Source organism: Danaus plexippus, chromosome Z, assembly GCF_018135715.1.
Source record: "Danaus plexippus chromosome Z, MEX_DaPlex, whole genome shotgun sequence".
NCBI lineage: Eukaryota > Metazoa > Arthropoda > Insecta > Lepidoptera > Nymphalidae > Danaus > Danaus plexippus.
This window is the reverse complement of record NC_083559.1, coordinates 10467144-10485886: the sequence shown is the minus strand read 5'-3', so window position 1 is coordinate 10485886 and position 18743 is coordinate 10467144. Positions and strand designations below refer to the sequence as shown.

General features: G+C 31.9%; 2 protein-coding genes across 3 annotated transcripts; one reads left to right on the top strand and one right to left on the bottom strand.

The window, feature by feature from the left end:
- The first annotated feature begins 8654 nt into the window (after positions 1-8654).
- LOC116777944 (nose resistant to fluoxetine protein 6-like) lies at positions 8655-17158 on the top strand. The gene is made up of 12 exons (XM_032671760.2): positions 8655-8929; positions 9874-10010; positions 10751-10857; positions 10951-11156; positions 12553-12746; positions 12832-12995; positions 13282-13467; positions 13600-13776; positions 13958-14102; positions 15821-16004; positions 16255-16394; positions 16710-17158. Exons 1-12 carry the CDS (start codon positions 8716-8718, stop codon positions 16905-16907), a joined length of 2052 nt encoding a protein of 683 aa, XP_032527651.2. The 5' UTR covers positions 8655-8715; the 3' UTR covers positions 16908-17158.
- LOC116777945 (small nuclear ribonucleoprotein Sm D3) lies at positions 17153-18469 on the bottom strand. Of its 2 annotated transcripts, none has more exons than XM_032671762.2 (2): positions 17989-18469; positions 17153-17536 (listed from the first exon to the last, which is right to left on the bottom strand). In XM_032671762.2, exons 1-2 carry the CDS (start codon positions 18296-18298, stop codon positions 17457-17459), a joined length of 390 nt encoding a protein of 129 aa, XP_032527653.1. In that variant the 5' UTR covers positions 18299-18469; the 3' UTR covers positions 17153-17456. The 2 variants fall into 2 exon arrangements, with proteins under 2 accessions (XP_032527653.1, XP_032527652.1); XM_032671761.2 differs by having other exon boundaries at positions 17153-17539; positions 17989-18465.
- Positions 18470-18743: the final 274 nt, after the last annotated feature.

Here is an 18743-nt window from a genome sequence, read left to right as displayed (position 1 = left end):
CTTGAACCGATACCCCCCATATTTTTCATTGCTTATTTTTTTATCTAGTAAAATATTAATTTCAATATTAAATATTATACAGTGAGAAAGATTAATTAAAGAAAACGGGGAACTCCTTACTAATCATGTAATATGTATGGTTCATTAATATGTACACTTTATATGCAGACACACACAATCTATTGAATATATTTAAATGTAAAAAAATATATATTTATTTATTTAAATTGAACGAATTTATTTTAAGAGTTTTAATTTTAGATAATGTTATGTATATTTTTTTTAAATTAAACAAATAAATATATTTTCTTAATAAATTATTTGATAGTCAGATGATTACTTAAGAATACAATACATTTACACAATGACTCACCATGAAAAATATTGGTTATACATATATGTTAAGGTGATCTATTTAGATTTATTTGTTATTTAGTTTAAAAAAAAAAATCACATTCACTTTTAACATTTGTAACTGAACTATTAACTGTCGTAATTAGTTAGTCATATAAAATTTTTTGCACATTATAAAGTCGTTCCGCTCGACATATATCATATAAAAACCAATAGCAATCACATAATATTATGCCATAATCAGTATAAAATAGCCGCCAATTAAATGTCAATTTCCATTCTATAAATCCTTCGGTGACATATCAATAGCTAAGCGAGCTGGTAATAACAAGACTTGTTGTTTACTGTCGGCTTCTAATTATTTTACAAAATTAATGATTTGATGATTTATGATATTTGAACTAAATGTAAAATTACATGACGTATAAATATATATAAATTTGTGGACTTTGAATAAGTACTTGAAGGATGTCAAATAAAGTCTACAATTTGTTACAAAGTAAATTTTAACAGCTTCGTTAGACATCTTCGGCAAGTAACAAATTATTTATACAGTAACAATGTTATCCCTTTTAAGCAATAATAAAGGAAAGTATTTTTATGATTTGCTCGATATTTTCATAATAACACAACCTTCGATTAAATAAAACACTGTACAAATGAAGAGTGATATTTGAATGAACTTTTAAGTTAAGGAAGCTTGTGCCCCAGCTAATGGAGTCAATGTGACGTACAGACCGCAACCCCGACCTTATAACTGTCGTAAAGTTCAAGAAATTATAACCTTTATAATGTTATGCTTATTATTTCTTTGTACTTTTATTGTGTGAAATCAGGCGAACTTTACTATATCAACATAAGGTCGTTGATAATTGTAGAGCGAAACGTATCTCTCTGTAGAGTATTAAGATAAAAATGAACAATGAATGAGAGAATAACAAATGCTTTCAACGGCTTGGCTTGATTTCTGTTAGGTTACAAAGTTTCTGAAGCCAGTATTGACATTATATTACATACAAAATCATCTTATTAAAATATTTATATTTTTCAGTTTCCAATCAATGTCCAGTTAGTTATTATGAACTTCTATAACTGTGACAGAATTATATGACATACAACTTAAAATATACATTTGCACGTAGGAAGGCAGTGACTTGTCAGTTATTCCATCAACTTGCTGTCAATTTGTTTGTGTGTAGTTCAAGGCTTATAGTACTTAATATTAGAAACGTTATGTATGTATGTATGTATGTATAATATTAGAAACGTTATGTATGTAACAAACACAAATTTCTCAATGTATTTATTAACTTTAATCTAAAAAACTGAACACGAAATTTATTTTATCATTATCGATTTAGAAAGATTAACTAGGGTAATTTGCTATAAGAGAAAATAATATATGGACTTTAAAAAATAAACCTACTTCGGCAAACAACATGTAAACATCGAGTATTGTTTTTAGGAAAGAAAAGAAAATTGCTGACCCAAGATGACATTTTGGTACCGACATGGCATAACAATTTGCTCGGAATAAATAATAATAGTAAAACCAGATCCACGTTAGGAAGATAAGAAACGAGGAAGCTATAAAATGGTATAAATAGGGCAAGTCACTTTTATTGCGTAATACAAGTTATGACGTCATTACTAAGAATGCCATTTGCATAATTAATTATTAAAGCTGACAAAATTATCTCAAATATATATTAAGGAAAAAAAAATGAAGATAACATATAAATATTAAAAAAATAAAACTCGAACACAGAAACCATGTAAAGCAAAATTTATATTCAAGCGGCGTATGATATAATTATTGAATAAATATATCATTCTATAACTTATATTGTATAGAATATTACTACAGAATAATTTTCCTGCTATTCCATGAGAGAACAGCTTTATAGTTAATACAGTACGATATCTGGTTTGAAATATTTATAATTAAATTTTAAATTTACTTATAACTTACAGAAGGGTGTTTATTTTTCATAAGTCTCAATGGTTTATATGAAGCCCGAACCATGACTGTGTCCATTTAACCACTCTTAAAATTTCAACGGTTGTTTCTTTGAATAACTTAATTATTTTCTGTTATGATTTCACTCCGAAATTTTTCTAGGAACAAGAAGAGTTGTTAGTTTGCATTTTTTATAGATTAAGTAATTTTGATTTTAATCTATTTAAATTGATATAGTTAAGGTCGTATTTGCAATATAATATATATGCCTAATTTTTTAACATAGCAAAACAAGAAATCTTCATTGCGCGATAATTGCTTTAAGAGTAATGTTAGGAACTTAAATATAATTTTAAAACACATAAAGACTAAAGAAAGAAAAAGGTACCATTAATTGGAAAGTAAAACTGTCAGTCAATAGTTATTACTTCCTGAAAGTAAATAAAAGCACTTTAGTAGATGGGTATGTACCGTTAAGAGGTTTGATGGTACAGACTACTTTACGTATTACATTAATCTCGAAAACGATAATTAATTATAAATATTGATATGCAAAACTATACTTTCCATATCGTCCTCTACAACAAAAAAAGGCTTATACCTGTGATAAAAACTGCAACAGTACCAAGTTATTTTGTCAAATTATTTGTATAATTACTGTTATATTTATTTGAGAGTCTGTAATAGAAAAATATCTACATAATTTTCCACGACAATTTTAATAAAATATTTGTTTACGAAATAACTGGTGGGTTGTTTTTTTAATTATATATTTCGTAAGCTTAAACAAGTAATTAATGACATAAAAATTTTCCAAACACATTTTTCTTTCTTGAATATATTATAGTGGCAAAAACAAACTATGTAATTTAAATTACAACTTTGTTTCTAATAAAAATTTTCCATGGTGGCACTAAAAATATGGTAATCGAAATAAATAGATTGTACAAAAAGGGAAGCCAGGAGCATTCTTAGCTCTACACTAACTATTCCGATGAAATAATCGTTTCATTTCGAGAGGGGAGGCGAAAAATCTATTTACCAGTCGATGTAAACGGCGAAAACAGCGCGAATACGGACTTGAAAGGTCCTAAACGCGTCAAAAATTACAAGAGACGAGCTTGGTATATCCATCATCTAAAAACACATAATGCTGTTGAAGCACGACAATCGCCCGTAAGTTCTTCAACTTTCATTTCGGATATAGTTGAGCCTCATGTATCCCATGGCGAACTATTGACTGGAAACTACCAGGAGTCCATTGACATCGGGACACGTCTTAGGATTCTAAATATAAAATAATCGACTTGGGAAGTTTACGACAATAATTAAGCGGTCCTGTTAGAGCATCCTTTTGTCGTTAGTGTTGGAAAGGTAACTAATTCTATTATTCTGCTCAATACTACGGTCATTGTCTAAACTCATTTTATATTTAAAAAAAAAAAGAACTCATATTCTTCTATTACACTTTTCAGATTTTTTATGTAATGTAGACGAAAGTAAACAATCTATATTGGACCTAAGCTTTGGAGGTTAAGACGTTAAGGGAATTTATCCATTTCAGGGTTACCTCTACTTAGGACGTCGTTTGCGGAGGACAATGAGAGTGAAACCTAGAATATTATTGAATATTTTATGAATTGTATTTCTGTGTGTTATCCGATGTGATAGATAGTTTAATTATTTCACCTAGCTAGAGAGCGAATAAGACTCAGGGCTGCACTGCTTTTATCGAGATACCCAAATCTCTACCCTCTATTACACTACTTACTTACGGCATTGGCCGTTTTTTGAAGACTAGCGTCGATAAGATAAGATGTTCTAAGAACGCGAAGAGGGTTAAAAATATTTGATTCATTGGAAACAGAATATCACTCGTAAAAATTGGGACAAATATGTCGAAAAGAGCGGAACTCTGAGAGACTCTAGCCCTTAGCTAGGCAACTAGAGCGACGAGTGAGGTAAGATGTCATTGCCCTTTACTCTATAGGAGAAAGAAAAATTTATTATTAGGCCCATACAAAAATCTTACTCACAATTTGGATGCGAAAAGCGGTTTTTATAGAAACGTTTTCAATCTTTAGCAGTGTCCTAATTTCGGATAGAGGTTCCCGGCCTTCCGTACTTGACACCTTCGTCTCTCTTCCAAACTTGCTCTATGCTGACTATTTTCCCTGGGATAAAATTTGTGATGTGGGAAATAGCTATCTTTTTACTACATACTATATTTACCAAGTGTAATTTTTGAGAAATTTTGTGTCACATCGGATTCAGGAGAGAAGTGATTTTGACTTTGAAATTGGAGAAGTCTGTAAGTCGCTATAGTTTGTGAATAAAAAAAATATATCCAAGAACATTCGATCCAAAAAAGAATAAAGTAGTAGTTTTAACCATGCACTTATGTGGGTATTGAATATTAAGTATGTGTTATATTTCATCTAAGTGTGTATCCATAAAAGTTATCTGCGAATTTTATTACTTTAAAATTATAGTTATTGATTAATTATTATAGTATTTCTTATATGTATAAATTTATATGTTTTGTATATACATATATGCCACTATTTTTTATTTAATACTTTTTTTAAAATAACAAAATATAGTACATTTAACTTAAGACTCACTCAAGTATGCGGCCTTCTTTTTAAAATCGTTAGATCTATAAATAGAACACAATTTTAAAATGTACAGCTAAATATTAAATATAGAATACGAAACGAATAAATAAGATTTTGCGATGACAACATTTGCATTTGAACTTTTTTCCAGTTAATTTACAGTAAATCAATTTCCAGTAAAAAATATTTAAAAAATTAGAGCTCCTTGACTACTCTTATAATATATTGTCCTTCAACTGAGGCGCAAAAGGCAACACTAAAATAAAGACAGAAGTCCAGTAAGTCCAGCCAAGATTTACACGAGATTATAATCATTATGAATAATTACACTATTGGACGTATGTAATTATTAAATAATGCTCCTGTCCTTAGTTTTATTTCTAATCTGGTACATAATTAGTTAGTTTTCAAATAATATCTATTATTGATTATTAAAAACAATTTTTTTAGTTTTATCGTCTATCGTTGACTTTTTTAACATAATGTAAATTACTATTTTTCCATTTTTTATATAACATCGAAGTAAATTTGTCATTGTTTTATGAATAAATTAATAAACTAGTTGTGATTTTAGTGCAAAATAGTAAAAGCAATGGAAATAGGACTGGTTTGAGAAGCGGCCAGCACGCCGGCGACGCGCGGTTGCGTTAACACTAAACTAGCCTAACCACCGTGTAACCGAACGGGTCACGCCACCAGCGGAGAAGCTTAGGAAATATATTGAATTCTATTTCTTTCTTTTGTTCACATATCCCCTTTTTGTTGTCTTTGAACTATAAGTTTTTTAACCTGTATATCAGGAGCCGCATATGTTTTAATTATAACAAACTTATTAATTTGGATTACGAATAAATACCAACAGATCTTTCAGCAATCCTACCTTCATTAACAGTACTTAAACAAACTGTCAATCACTTATTTCTATGTGTTTGCCAAACTTTCTTTAATATGACTTCGTGAATGTCATTCATTAACTGGGTTTACACGACTACTTCATTCATTGTTTGAAATTCAAAATAGATTAGAGTTTCTTAGTCGTACACGATAGATAAATTAAACTTCAATTCCTTTCCTCGTCTATGATTTTAATAAAATCCTTTTGTTAAAATTACATGGAGGCGTCATAAAGATGTTGAAGGTGTGACTCGGGCTGGCGCTAAATGCTTATTCATCAGCTTTTTTCAGGGATCGGAAATGTTTTGGGATGAGTCTAAAAAGGCCATCGGAGCTCTTTAAACACCTAAGAGTTTCCAAGAGATATATCCCGGGGTAATTCTATGATGAAGTCGTTACATTGCTCCCAAAAGACAAAGATGCCCCAGTCACGACTTCAATTCCATAAGCAGTTTATAATAGGAGCACAAATTAACAGTGAAGGGGTAGGATCAAGTAAGAAAGCCCAAGATACGAATATATTGAAGTCTTTTATTCGGCGAGACGAGATATATAAATATAAGATTTATGCAATTAGTTTAGAGATGCAGAAAGAGTAGTTAGACATAGGAGATTTTTGCATCCCATTAGCACTAAAACGGTACACCTTAATTCATGATTGATCGCCAATATTGCTGAAATTTTATTTCAATGCGTTACAAATGACTCTCCCTGATCAGAGTAATTTTGTAAGATGGGGTAAAGGTATTGAAAAAACTTGCTATATCTGTGGGAAGGCAGTTGGAACTGCTAAGCATTTGCTGGTGGAATGTAAGGTACTCCTGGATAGCAGTCAATACTCGCGTCGTCACGATAGGGTTCTGGAAAACATGCGTGAAGCGGTTAGTCTTTCGGTAGCCAGAGCGCAAAGGGAAATAACCATAAACGAGCGATCAATAGGTTTTGTGAGAGAAGGTAGGGCTACAAAATCAAACGTCAAGCCTTACTCTCTCCTTAAAGCGGCTTCGAATTGGACTATAATGTTGGATACGTATGAGAAACAATACAAAATCCCAGAGGATATTTGTGTGTCGGGCTCAAGACTAGATATATTTATATATTCGCGAATTTTAAAGCGCGTTGTGATAATAGAGCTTACGATTCTTTAGGAAATCAACATCCCCAAAGACCATACCATCAAGGTCAATAAATATTACGAGCTCACAAACGAACTCACTCGAAAGAGGTTCGTCGTGGATTTGTACGTGGTACGTGGAAGTGGGAGCGAGAGCTATAACGGCAAAATCTCTTTACTACCTACTAAAAGACTTGGGCCAGTCCAGAACTAATATCAATTCATTCTTGAAACGTACTTCGAAGGCAGCCCCAGTAGGTTCTTTTCAAATTTGGTTAGGTAGAGAGAGGAATTTGGACGTTGGAGGTTAGCGTTTAACGCGCGTTAGATATCAGCCCCTTTAACCTACACCTCAGGCACTGTTGGAGCTCCTCGCTCTGCAACCCACACGGTGAGTCCGTGGAATGCTAAAAGGTTTCGTCTCATGGAAAGCAGTACTTAAACGCAATTACATAACAATAAATCTTCGTGTTAACCCAATTACTAAAAAGTAGTAAAATCAAAACAAAAACTTTTATTTCGTACAAATAATATGTTTATTATTATAATACTTTTTGGTGAAAATACATGAAGCTTTGTAAATATAGTCAGTTTGTTTTTATTTCAGCATTTTATTTCCTAAAATCACTAAATTCTTAGATTAGACATTGGCCTATAGTTTAGTGGAGTTTCATTGCCTACAATATGAAGTTATATAATTCCGTGAGTTTTGTAGCTCAACGGCAGGTAGAAAGGGAGATAAATTGTGTTAATGAGGTCTATGCGAGCCCTTCTCATTACGTCATGTTTGTTTTAATAGATTATATTACAATATCAGTCAAATTAACATTTCACATCTCCGTCCCTCGAATCCGGAAACGATTTATTAACAATGCTATGTAGCAGCAATGAAATGAAATAATAAATATTATTTGGGATAACAAATTCTTGACTACTTTAATATGGATTCATAGAAATATACTTTGATAATTATTCAAATTGATAATGAATATTTAAGTATGTATACGTATATCTTGAAGCCAATGTTATAATTTTGCAGATTATCGTAGACTTCAGATATACTTATAGTATAATTGAAATTCAGGGTAACTTTACTAAAAACCTTTAAATCGGTAACCACTGCTGGAGTGAACTTATTAAGACTATTCATATAAATGTTGGAACGTTTTTAGGTGTTTGAAATTCTTGTCTAAATACATATTATGTTCAGTTTTCTTAACGATTTCATGAATACCAGAATATGTTAACATTCAAGAACGATAAAATTGAAAATATTTGTATTTAGTTTAGCGATTAATATCTATAGTGAGTTTGTTTCTCGAAGTATATTTAAAACTAACAGTAAGTAGATTTTTTTATTATGTACTGAATCATAAAACTATATGTAAAGGAAAGAACATCAGCAAAAATATCTCCCAAGAACTTTATTATGAAACCTAACTACAATATATTTTAGGTACCCAAAAATCTGGATTACGTTACTCTGATTATAATCAGAAATTCTGATTCCTAATTATTGATTTTAGCAATGATCGGTAACTAGTGCTGTGAGATTTGTCACATAGCGTTTATGTAACTTCTTAAAACCCATTATTAGAAGTATTTCAATTCATTTTGTGTAGGTTAGGAAATTGTGATAGTTTATTTTATAATTATAGTAATTTGAAGAGAGAATTAAATTTTCCTACACAGAGACTGCTTCCACAAGTAACCACACCACGAAAAAGTAAGAAGTCAGTCAGTTATGCAAGCTCCGGCAGTGTGCATTAACTGCGATGTCGGTGCGCTCGTTCTACTTCGTACTCGCGTGCGCCGCCTGCGCCCACTGTGACGACCAAAACACAGAAGATATAATACTAAATAAAGACATAAAACCGGCGAGTCTTTACGCAGCAAATAGCACGATAAATACTGATGGTGAAGAAAATACTCTAGCTACAAAAAAAGAAGCTGTGGGGACAAATGGAGATATTATATACGATCTCAGTGGTAGGTTTTATTTATATTTATTATTAAGCTTAAAATACAATCTATTACAAAATGCAAGTGGTGAAATCAATTATATATAGATATATATGTATTAATTAAATGAATATAAAATAATAAATTGATTAAATCAACATTTTTCATTCTATTTCTGTTTTAGACTAAAATATAGATTTTCTTCACATATTTATATCATTTCGCTTTTTAAGACCGAATTCTAAACAACGTATATTTTAACGAAACCAGAAAGTAAAAGTATTAGAAGTACCTATTGTTAGTTTAAAAAAAAATGCTGTTTCTTGACAATTTAATTTCTAAAATGTTTCTAGCTAAAACAACACTGTCTCAATTAATATTTGAAATAAAACTAATTTATTTTATTGAAATTAACTAGAAAAGGGAACAAATATTTTTCTACTAATAAGAAATCACTTTTTATTGTATGTATATAAATGTTATATACATACGTATGTGGTGAAGTACTTGTATTTAAAGTGTTAATTATAGTTAACTATTATAATTTAAAAAAAAAAGACATTTCCCATTCAGCTTTTACTAAAGCTACATTCTACTTTTGATTGCAATAATATAATCCAAAAATGTTTGTCTGCATATCACTAACTCCATAACTATCTTTGGACTCGTGATTTATATATACAAATATTTCACCAGGGACCAGGGAACAAAATTTTGTTATTCAATAACAATTTATTTATATGATGAGTATATGTATGTATGAGTATAAAAGTATTTTTAGTTAATATCTATTTTTAACTAAAACATAAATGTCTCTTATAAACTTTAATTTATATTAGAAAATTATTATGCATATAAAATTACCGTAAGTTAACTTGTAACGGTAATAAAATTTGTTGTTGTTCTACTGATGTGAATTTAATGGAACTAAAAATAGTGAAAAATATACTTGCATATTTGTTGTTATCCAGATGAAGAATACTACGCCATGCCGCGTCTTTTTGACCTTGAGGAGTTCCCAGGATGTCTTGCAACACGCGGAGTTTACTGCCTCGGCAGCTTTGAGCTCACCGCCACCACCGATCATCCTCTATTTCGGACCATGAAGGTAAAAAAGGAATCAAGGACAAATGACCTATGGAAATATTGAATGAGTCTAGGGACGCAATGACTATAACATGTTAAAGCAATCTATATACATTTAGTTTGATTAGGTATAAATTGCATATTAGCTATGCATGATATTTTCATCATCTTCACTATAACAGAATGCTGTAGGTCTTAATAAATTTAATCTCTCCCAGTGACGCTATGTAAGCAATAAACATTATATATATATCTGTAAATATCGCGGCAATGTGTGATATTTAATATATGTTTCCTTTATTTAAATATTAAATAGACACTTTTACAGCGAATCTAACAGGAAATGTTTATGGTTTTTGTGATTGCGATTTCCCTTTAGTTATTGCAAAACTGTATTGCAGTCTTATGTGTTTTTTTCTGAAAGATACACAAAAATGCAAATGATTTGTAATGCTTTATTTCAAGGTTAACTAAATAACTAAAAATCTATTCTTTTTTGTTACTGGCAGAATCTTTATATTAAACGTGATCAAGCTAAAACAAAAATATGTTAATAGATAGAAAGGCAGTGTGAAAATAGTTTCATCAGCAAAGTTCCGCTCCGATTGTAAGGGTCGCGATGCATGCGTTGGAATGCATTATTATCGATTGTTGCGATTGCGAAGAATTATTTCATTTAGGAACTTATGTTAACATTATAATGTAATATGCCTTTATAAAATTCCACATTTCAAGAGTCACTAGAAAGGAATACGTTTACAGCAATACTCAGCTAATTGGGTGGACAACTTTAACCATACTCGCCTTCACCGCGGTGTTTGTCTGCCGCGATCATGTCAACAACATCAGACTTCTTCCTTGGAGATGTGGTAACTATTTTTCATGTATAGGAGTAATAAATAGCACAACATTGATTACAAGTGTTAGAATATAGCTTACTATTTTTATTTCGTTGGCTCCAGGTTCGAGACTTGTATAAATGCAAGCACCACATCTTCCTACAACCTATCGGCTAGGTTGTATAAATTGGAGTACTGCACTAGAGGAACTGAATATACACCTCTAAGTGGGAATGAACAGGCGTTCGCTGCTGTGTTAGCGGCTCTCTTAGCCTTTGCGATCATCAGTACTGTACTTGACCTAACACTCTCAGCTCATGTCAAGAAAGGTAAGACTCTAATAAAGCACAAAAAAAATTGTTCAGAGAAATCACTAATTTTATAGGATCAATTTGTAGCGTTGAATAATAAATCAAAATTTTTATGAATCAGTGATTACGTTTCTACACATTGTTTTTAAATTTGAATCCTTAGGAAAAATAAAAACTAATATTAAATGAGTAGCTTTAGTTGAATATCTATAGTATTAACAAAATTGTTACGCGAGCGGCAGAGAGCACAGCGATTGCGCAAACCATTCTTTTCCCACTGACCGTGACGAGAGAAAAGTCAGAGAAAAACGTGTACTTCACGAGAAAATATATAATATAGGAAGTAAGATTACCATGGATACATTTCCATTGCAATACATTTACATTGCGTTGTTAATTATTATCGAATTATAAACATTAAAAACTGTAAAATAGTGTTTCTAAAAAAAGAGTGACAATACCGTAATTAAAAAAGTTTAGGTTTTTGAAATGACGGAAACTTTGATAAAAATTACATATCAGATGTCAATTCTCTACAAGATCTAGTAATAATTTTTATTTGCTTTCCGTTCATTTATCCTTAAAAATATTTTGAATACTATTGAGAAAATCAATAATGTCAAATGTGCCTTTTAAAGTACAACAATTACATTAAATTTAATTTATTATACCAGATTTTTATACAATCTATTTGCAAAAAGCGTTTAAAAATATTATGGTCTAAGAGCCCGTGAACCCCAGACCTACGTTATTTTATAAAAGCTGAAAGTTTGTCAGTGGATGCTCCCAACACAGGTAAGAACGATAGACAATTATGGGGTTTGGGTTATAGTGGCTTTGGCGGGTAAAAGGAACTAAAGGTGTCTAAAATAAGGATCTAAATACATCAAATAATGAAGTCCAATTATTTAGCCCCTTGCCAGACAAAATTAATGTTCATGAAATTATAATTTTACTTATTTTATAGTATATAAGCTGATTTTTATATATAAAACTTGGGTAATAAGTAGATGATGTGTGTTCTTACCTGTGTAAGGAGCAACCACTGACAAACTTTCAGCTTTTATAAAATAACGTAGATCTGGGGTTCACGGGCTCTTACTCAAATATATTTCTTTCAAATTGCTGAAACCCACTGACGATTGCCAGATATCGAAAAAAAATGAGAAAATTACACATTTTCATTTAAAGTCTTCTAGCTTAGCAAGAATTGAAAAAACACATGCAAAATCCAAATTTTTTAAAATTCAACCTATAAAAGGCTTTTAATTTTTACTCCATTTTCATATAAAACGCGAACATTCGAAAGACAACCCAAACTACTTATTTTTTTCCATTAGCTAACTAGGCAGGATTAAACCTATTATAACAGTCTAATAATATTTATATGGTCAAATGTTAACCATGATGACAGGTTGTGGTTGGGCTTTGTCGTGGTCATTGCGTCAATCGTGGCAATCCCTAGTAACACCTGCCCCAGCGACCAGGGAACTGGACCTTCGCTCCTTTGACGGTCTAAGGGTCTTCTGTATGCTATGCGTCATCATTGAACACGTTTGTTGGCTCGGCACTATTTCTTACATTGAAAATACGAGGATATTTGAACAGGTTAGTGTACTCGTAAACCTCTGTATAACTTGTTGATGCTATTTTATGACGTTTTTAATTTTTGTGTATGTTAAAATGGATATAGTTGCGTCATGAGGGTGATGTGATCCTGATGACAAACAGCACACTGGTAGTGCAGATATTCTTCTTGATGGCTAGCTTCCTTCTCGCCCACAAAATATTGGAGCAAAAGAACCACCTACCACCATTCAGCACATTTTTCGATACTATGATTAACAGGATAATTAGGTTTGTACAAATCTCAAGTAATTCAAATAAAACTGCGATTAGGTTAAGTTAATTCAAAATTCATCAATTTATTACCAGTAAAAAAAATTAAAAGAACATATGCATTATAGTTATACTATTAGAAAATGTATTGGCCTGATTTTTAATTATACCACAACATTTCTTTGTGATATTTACAAATTGAATACATAGTGATAAACTATAGTAAAATATAAATTATAGTAAACATTTCAAAATCTATAAATTCATAAAATTAATTAGTTTTAATCTTGGGCATATGATCCAGGGTGAGTCCCAGCTATTTCATGGTTTTATGGTTCGCATCGTCGTGGTGGTGGCGTCTGGGACAGGGCCCAATGTGGACGCCACTTGTCACCGCTGAAGCTGACATCTGTCGCAGGAAATGGTGGACTCACCTTCTATACCTCAACAACGTTCTCATCAGGGATGATAAGTGCCTTATACAGACCTGGTTAGTAGGATGAATAAATTCTTTCATTTTCTCTAGACTCAGTTTGTGAGAATAGTACTTAGATACATGTTTTAGATTTCTATGTAATGAAAGGGAATACAAAATTTTCAACAAAAACTTAATGGATACCAGGTATCTGGCAGCCGACATGCAGTTGTATGCTCTGTCACTGGCATTGACACTACTATTACGAGGTCGACGTTGTGCTGTTCGATTGCTGATTGTACTTTTCGGTGTCGTCTCTGCAACGTTGACGGTACTAGCATATATGTGGAAACTCGTGCCCACCTTCGTCCTACATAATCCAGAGTAAGCACAAAAATTAAAACATATTACCAGTGAATGTAGCTAACGCATGATGATAGGAGATGATCTTGGATTACTTAATACTGATTCGTTATTTTTACAAGACCCATTGTTGAATATACAACTCGTCAACTACGTATATTGTATGAAACAATGTAATAAATTCTTTACTTTGTGCTACTAGGTCTGTTCGTCTGCAGTACAGCGGAGAAGCATCTTTCAACTGGTTGTATCAGTCTCCTTTGGGTAATGCGCCAGGAGCGCTAGCCGGCCTGCTGTTGGCACATGCTCAACGCCGACTGCCACGCTCCGGCCTACTCGAACACCAGGTATCAACGATTTGATCGACCTACTGACACGTGCTTGTATTGCTGGGGTCACTGAACTTTCTTTCTCAAGCCGAATTAGCCCTTTCCAATGAACTATTCAAATAACGTGTACCGAATGGAAACTCACAATTATCATGTAACTATTAATATAGATCTTTGTAATAACAAAGTTAATATGGAAATATAAAACCTGCAGCATTGTTATTATATAAATTATTTTACTTTCTTTTAAGTTGAAATTGCGTGAAGTCTTTATTTGCCCTTTGTAGTTGTTCAACTACAGTGGTTGAGTAAAAAGCGGCATTTATATGTAGGTTAATTCTCCGAAACAAAGTTTCTTTCATGTAACTTATTCCATATAATACATTTTGTGCCGTTTAGATCTGTAGGGATGTAGGTCCAGCTTGTACCAGTCTCTAGGTACTTTCACTCGGGCTATATTGCGTCACGCGGATGGCTGCTTGTAACGACTATTAAAGTTGCTTATGTATTGGGCAACACATTTAAGAGCTAGATTTTCTTAATAGGTACATTACAAAATAACTTTTCGTTTATATTGTTGTATACTCAACTTAAAATATTTTTACTTTTCAATATTCAACATTACATATTCTGTTTAAATTATTTAAGTAATGGTAATTTTCTTTAATGTAATCTGTACACAGTCGCCACAAGGAAGTGCCACCATCGTAACCAGCAGTTAGATTTTCCGTAAATTTTACCTTTCACGGTACATTACTCGCTTATTATATTACACGAGTTTAAGGCCTAGTGTACAATAAATAACTATATAGCTCCTTTAAGACGAGTTTTCACTGTCATACTTAACACAGACTGTTACCATATTTTACATAAATCTTGGAACATATGTAAATTGTGGTGTCAACCTAGGTATATGAAAGAAAACTTTAAAACTATCTGTTAAATAAATTAATTAGTTGTAGTTTTCACTCATATCCTCGCTTATTACTGTAATCACTAGAAATTGAATGAAAATTAGAAAAAAAAAGTATTTATAAAATATTAATAAAATATAGGCATGCTAACTTTTTAATTATCTTTTGGCTATGACGGTTTTGTAAATCAGCCTATAGGATTTTTGATGAAAACTACATAAGTTAATCTGAAAAGTGCAATTAGTGCAAGTCTTTTTGTTTCCAATCCACAAATAGTAATAGTTGATAACTTTTTGTTAATGATAATATTTAATATTTTGTTTTAAACATCACTATGTTTTATAACAAATTACATAAAAATTATTTGATTATATATTTAATAATGAAATTATCTTGTTAGGATATTACTTGATTTGCGGGTAATACGACCAAGGAAATCTAACTGCGCTCAATTAGGGCTGATTGGTTAGCTATTGTGAAAGGAAACGTGGCGATGGGATTAATTTACCTATTATTTATATTTGCGTAATATTAAGATAAGATTGTGTCTTTGTGTATATACCTACTATATACATATATTTATATATCTATATTGTATACTGTTTAGTCTTAAATATATGCCATCATCTGCCATCATCTACGAAACTAAAAGTATTGAATAATAAACAAAGATAGGATATTGGCTGACCTATTATTAATAACATTCTTATTACTTCTGTAATATTTTTTTTCTTTACGGTACACATCTATGAAAAAGATGTTTCTAGCTGGGATTCCATGGTTTCTCTGTTTAGAGGCTAAACAAAATTATGTTTCCGTCAGTTATTTAGATGGGTGTCGGTGGCGGGGGCACCGGCTGCTCTGTGCTGGGCGGCGCTTTCTCCAATGGCTTTAGGAGCTGGTCCGCCTAATAGACTCGTAGCGGCGTTGCTGGCAGCTTTGGAGCGACCAATCTTTCTACTCTGCGTCACTTTAGCACTCCTCGGAGCCATACACGGAATCAAGTGTAAGGATATTTTTCCAACCCTGACACCATCCTGTAAATACATAATGATAGAAAACATTAGCACGTATACTTATTATTAATAGTAGGCAAGAATTTCGCATGCATTTATATGACTGTACCCTACGTTTTCTGAATCTTGTCACTGTTAAAAATTAATTAGTACCTACATTTTAATCATAAGTATTGTCGCTGCTCTGTTATTTATCTTACAAAATACTATACCAACACTCTTAGCTTCTCCTTATTCTAGCTCCATGGCGAACGTGGCTGTCTCACTCCTCGGCTGCGTTAGCTCGTCTGTCTTTCGGAGCGCTGCTACTACACATGCCGCTTAACAAAGCTCTGTTGGGCTCACGGCTCACGCCCACACAACTCGACAGACAGTATGCGGTACGGTCTATTTAATAAGGACTTATTCTCAACAGGATTCTTCTTAATTACAAAAAGTTATAGCATATCTTTAGTTGCTACATAAATCTAACGAAGGTGAAATAATTTAGTACATTAATTTTTGAATCATTTGATATGAGTAGTGGTTATCATTTTAATAAATTGTACAAAGAAAGACAAACACAAATTCGTATTCCAACCTTCACTAGGGTCTCAGGTCGACAAATATTAATTTCGTTTTATCCTATATTTGTGTACAGAATAAGCGCAAAACCTAATGTATGACGATTAAAATATTTTTTTATAACTAATTAGATATATGGGTGGTTTGGTGTGGCGGTGGTGTCTTATGCAGCTGCATTACCTCTAGCTCTGCTGGTAGAGCTGCCAGTGCAACGACTCTACAAAGAATTGACCCTCATATTCCGGAAGAAGCCACCGAGTACACACAATAACAAAATACCATCCTTAGATAAGACAGAGTTTTGTTCTACAGAACATTGCAGTAAATAAGTGGTAGTGGTAAGATCTATAACAATATTTAAGCAAAAATGAAAGCTAAAATGTTATTGAGGAATAATATAGCTAAGCTTGTAATATTGCAATAGATTTATTATTGTAATACCCTAATATTGAATAGATTTGGAAATATATTTCATTGTCCATCAATGTATTTATTATTAAGATTAATCTAGACTATTTGCATTTGCAAAAATGCTGTGTGGTGAGGACAAGGTTGGCGGAAATAAAAAAATAAATACTTATATTAATTTTTATTGAAAACTCACTCACACCTCTTACATTATCTTAGAAACTGACCTGTATACTCTAATAATTCCTATATTATAAGGAAACAGTAATTTATGTATAATTAAAATTTGAAAGTTTGTTATTTAACTTATGTAAAGAAGTACTTAGAAGGCAACTTTCAATTTTGTCATTGGTACAAACTTACAACAACAAAACATTTTCACTATTTATTATACATAGCTAATAAATATACCATGTTCTTTTATAAATGTAGCTTCTAAAACTGCAGTAGGGGCAGTGTGATTACATATTCTACCGCCTCGATGGTCCAGAGCCACCCTGCCATCCTCCACGATGTCCTCCACCTCGACCGCTAGCACGACCTCTACCCGCTGCTAGAATGAAAATATACTATTATAAAAACAACATCATCCAAATACTTGATGTAAGAGACATAACCTACTAAAAGTCAGCTTTTGTTTTTTTTTACCAAAGTATTACAGCAAGTAACCTATCAATATAGGTAACCAATAAGTTTGAAGCATACATTATAATATAGCAAAAGAAAAGGGACCATAAGAGTTGTTGTGATTTTAAAGTTTATAAAAATTTGTACAATAATGTTTATAATTAATCAGTTAAATAAAGTTCTTTTGAACTTTAGTCACATTTCGAGCTGATAAGGGCTGATGTTTAATGTGTAAACAATCAATTTGAGGTGGAAAGGATAATTAACCGACTAAAATGCAACCAAATCGAAAACTTTCAACTTAACGGGAAGTAAAATTGTTACTAAACAAGTCAAGAAGAAAAGATCTACCAACAGAAACTATTACTCAGGTACCTTGAGCTCGTAGTATAGCACTTTTACCGCGACCAGCGGTTGGTTTGTTTCCTTGTCGTTTAAACATCGGCGCGTTTTTTAACATATCCGGTAATATAAGAAAACGTATCTTAGAACCTCTTATATATACATTTTCTAGCTGTGCCACTCGCCCATCTCTGTATGTAACCGTTACCAAAGTCATTTGACAATTCATATTATCTTCAGCTTCTATTAGCTTCCCTCTGTAAACTTCGCCGGTATTTGTTTCGCAAGTCACTACATGGCCTTCCGCTTCGTGAAGTACTTTAATAGGAACACCAATAGACATATTTAATGTTGAAATATCACAGTAACAAATAAAATATTAATTAATATCCGCAAATTTTCAGATGGCAAAGGATAAGATTTTAAGTTCTGAACCGACGCCAAAGTTTAGCACAAACTACAAACAAATAATGGCGGGTAGATGTCAGTCAGCAAAGTGTCAAAGACATTATACAATTACGATATGTCAAAACGAAGTGATCTTAAGCTAAGGTTGTTTTGCTTATGTAATATCTGGTTATATAATAATATAGGCTGTTTGTATTCCTGGCACAGCAGTACTTATAAAGAGTAACTCTATTTTTTTATTATACCTGATAATTTTTAAGAACAAAAAAGATAAGATTTTTGTAATACATAACTATTATCATTAACATAAAATAACAATTAAACTGGATTGATTTTATTTAAAAAACATTGTACTTATGTATAATATATTTCGTTGTTTG

What these genes read in the sequence shown, in the direction of transcription:
- LOC116777945 (XM_032671761.2), bottom strand. Translation starts at nt 18,298, where the DNA reads ATGTCTATTGGTGTTCCTATTAAAGTACTTCACGAAGCGGAAGGCCAT. An exon ending in TGCTATACTACGAGCTCAAG is followed by an intron (nt 17,540 to 17,988) that starts GTACCTGAGTAA and finishes TTTTCATTCTAG; the next exon opens with CAGCGGGTAGAGGTCGTGCT.
- LOC116777944 (XM_032671760.2), top strand. Translation starts at nt 8,716, where the DNA reads ATGTCGGTGCGCTCGTTCTACTTCGTACTCGCGTGCGCCGCCTGCGCC. An exon ending in AAGTGCCTTATACAGACCTG is followed by an intron (nt 13,468 to 13,599) that starts GTTAGTAGGATG and finishes AATGGATACCAG; the next exon opens with GTATCTGGCAGCCGACATGC. An exon ending in AACTCGACAGACAGTATGCG is followed by an intron (nt 16,395 to 16,709) that starts GTACGGTCTATT and finishes ATAACTAATTAG; the next exon opens with ATATATGGGTGGTTTGGTGT.